The 2917-nt window shown below is 47.3% G+C and overlaps 1 protein-coding gene across 1 annotated transcript; it reads right to left on the bottom strand.

Annotated features, from left to right (window-relative positions):
- Positions 1–203: 203 nt before the first annotated feature.
- On the bottom strand, positions 204–2711 carry LOC123043127 (uncharacterized). The gene is made up of 2 exons (XM_044465478.1): positions 1361–2711; positions 204–467 (listed from the first exon to the last, which is right to left on the bottom strand). The coding sequence occupies exons 1-2, from the start codon at positions 2534–2536 to the stop codon at positions 402–404; spliced, it is 1242 nt and encodes a 413-aa protein (XP_044321413.1). The 5' UTR covers positions 2537–2711; the 3' UTR covers positions 204–401.
- Positions 2712–2917: the final 206 nt, after the last annotated feature.

The raw sequence follows: 2917 nt of genomic DNA on the forward strand, positions 1-2917 counted from the left end.
GACCCAATCCGTCAGGTCTAGCAACACAGAAGTTTACAAATCAAGTGCTTTTAAAATCGGGAATGTATCTTCTTTTGGGCAAGCAAACAGCAGAGCAAGGAGGCATCAATTAGTTCCAAACATCTAATATTGCACTTTTAAATCAACCAGACGTAAAACAAACCAGTAGGATTTTTCCTGCAGGAAAATGACAATGATGCATGTAGCCAGAATCAACACAATCTCAACAATAAACATGCCATTACCAGTTATTACAAATCTAAAACAAGCCACTCAGGAGACATAAAGCCATGAGTAAAAACACAAAGTACCCACCATTCAGTTTATAACTACTAACATCTGATAATGACAACATTAAATGTCTCCAGTGGTGGACCTAAGTGGCGGTTCCACATGTCATGTTACCAACATCTCAAATCTTCATCCTCTTTCCACTTTTTACCAAACTCGCTTGCTTCTATCTCTCTCTGGCATAAAAAAAAACAGAGATGTCAGTCAAATGTAATACTTTTAGTATGACCATATGTCAGGTTATAATTACCCAAAAACAATTTTTAAAAAGGAATAAGTGCAAGGCTGAGTACATATGCAGCGATATTAATTAATTGGGCAACACTAAACACCATGTCTAAGATGAGTCCAACATGCTCTAAATGTCTAGGGTCAGTCCAGGATGCTCTGAATTAAAATTGTTGAAACAGCTATATGTGTCAAAGGTACATTTTTTTTTACTTTTCACATCTTTCATTCAGACAGTTCTCAGTGTTCACCTCTACTAGTTTGAAATTATGTTTCATCTGCTATGTGCATCTTTGAATGCACTGGACTCATGCAATTCCAAGTTCAGAAACAAACTACAAGTACCCTGCTATATTCACTGAATGTCTGCCCTGGTCATCAAATCTTAAAGTGGAGAGGTGAAGCTAATGATAACACTATCTCTATCAAGCAAGCAAGAAAAAAAACAGCCATAAACATGCAAAATAGTATCATTATGATGTGAAGTCTAATATGACAAGGGGGCAGAGTAATTTTGTAGTAAAAAATGATTTCAGACTCATGACTGTGGATGAGCATCAATATCAGACATGTGCTCTACAACATGGGGAGGTGGCCAAATATCTTGATTTCAATTAACAAGTAGTCCCTCTGTAAACTAATATAAGAGTGTTTAGATCACTAAAATGTTAGTTTACGGAGGGAGTATGAAGCAAACTGGATGCGATAAACAAGCATTGGAATTTTAATACAGTTGCATGCCTGCAAATGAAAGCATATTCAGTGACAGTGAACATATATAAATAAAATGACAGTAGTATGCAAACGAAAGTATGCTTGGTGGTGGTGGTGGTGGTAGTACCGGGTGATCCTGTCGTCGGTACACACTGAACTCACTGGCCAAGAGCTGGGAATAAATAGACCATGTAGGCTGTGGATAGACCTGGACATGGTTATTCTTCATGTCGACACGAAGCAAATACTGGATTTCACGCACTAGTCGACGGTCCACCACCAAGTCATCATTTACGACTAAGAAGACAACATCGTCTTGATGGATGCTCAGGACAGGGAGCGACAGAGCAAGCTTGGTCAAACCAGCAGACATGTAGTTGACGTTTGCCCAGATTTGTTCAACATTGTACTTGGAGGTTCTGGTCCAGCCTGAGAGTTGAGGCGACTGAGTCCAGACGATGAGTTCCAATCCACATTCATCCAAGGCGATGAGCTTGATGTGGTCACAAACACAGGCGACAGAACGGGACTCCTCTGAGCGGGCGCTGTCTGGATAGTCGGGGTTGTCCACATCATAGGTTGGACAATCTGGTGGCAAGTGAATAAAGCTGAACTTGCTGTTGCAGTAGTCTTGGTTGAGATGACAGAGCAAGATGCCCTGGAAGAGATCCACCCAGCAAAGGGTAGAGCCCCGATAAGAGAAGCACGAGTCAACGGAGAAGCTGCTGGATCTGGATGGAAGGGGATGGCTCCCGGACAGCAAGGCCCATTCTGAGGCGGATGACTTCCACAGCCAGACCTCGGCTCGGGACAGTCCTGGAACCACGAGCTCGGCGAGAAGGTAGCCGTCCCCTTGGCCTTGGGAGTCGCACATGACGACTGCCGACTGGTGCCCCAAGGCTTTCTGGGAGTCGTCGTCGGGGAGCCGGGGGATGACGGAGAGGGAGTCGTTGCAGGCGTCGTAGATGAGATAGCCTCCGGGCAAACTAGAGCCTGGGCGGTACCCGCCGGCGTAGAGGGCGACCAGGTTCTTGTCCGTGCTGGAGATGCGGCCCGAGTCCAGGCCCATGTATGGCGGCGGGAGCGGGTCGGATAGCGGCGGCACCAGTATGTCGAGGAAGGAGGGTTTCGGCGGATCGTGGACGACCGCGCGGGCCTTGAAGGTCCGCAGGTACTCCATGACTTGATCGCTCATGGTCATGGCATCGCGGGTTTGTGGCCCTCTATCGCCCCAGAATCCCCGCAGGTCGGGGTCGGGGCGGAACTCAATCTCGCGGTCGAGGAGAACCATCGGAGGGGCCATGGCGGCTAGCTTTGGATTGGGGTCTGTCTGGGTCTGGTGGAGGGAGATTAGGGATTTGGGGATCGATGGTGGCGGCGCGGCGCGGCGCGGCTAGGGTTAGGGTTGGGGTTGGGGTTGGGTGGAGGAGGACAGCGATTTGATTTGGGGATCGAGCGAAGGAAGGAGAAGCCCAGATCTAAAATACTACTACTGTACTCACGTAGGAGTAGCAGGGAAACCGGCGTCAAAGGGAAAGAGGGGACTCGCATCGCTTGGACCGTTGGATCGACCAGCCAACGGTGGATACGATATCCCAGCAAACGCAAACGCAAACGCAAACGCACTTTTCACACTCATCACCATGGGGGACTCAATCTAAATATAATATCATTCGCATACCAA

Source organism: Triticum aestivum, chromosome 2B (genome assembly GCF_018294505.1).
Source record: "Triticum aestivum cultivar Chinese Spring chromosome 2B, IWGSC CS RefSeq v2.1, whole genome shotgun sequence".
Taxonomy (NCBI): Eukaryota; Viridiplantae; Streptophyta; class Magnoliopsida; order Poales; family Poaceae; genus Triticum; species Triticum aestivum.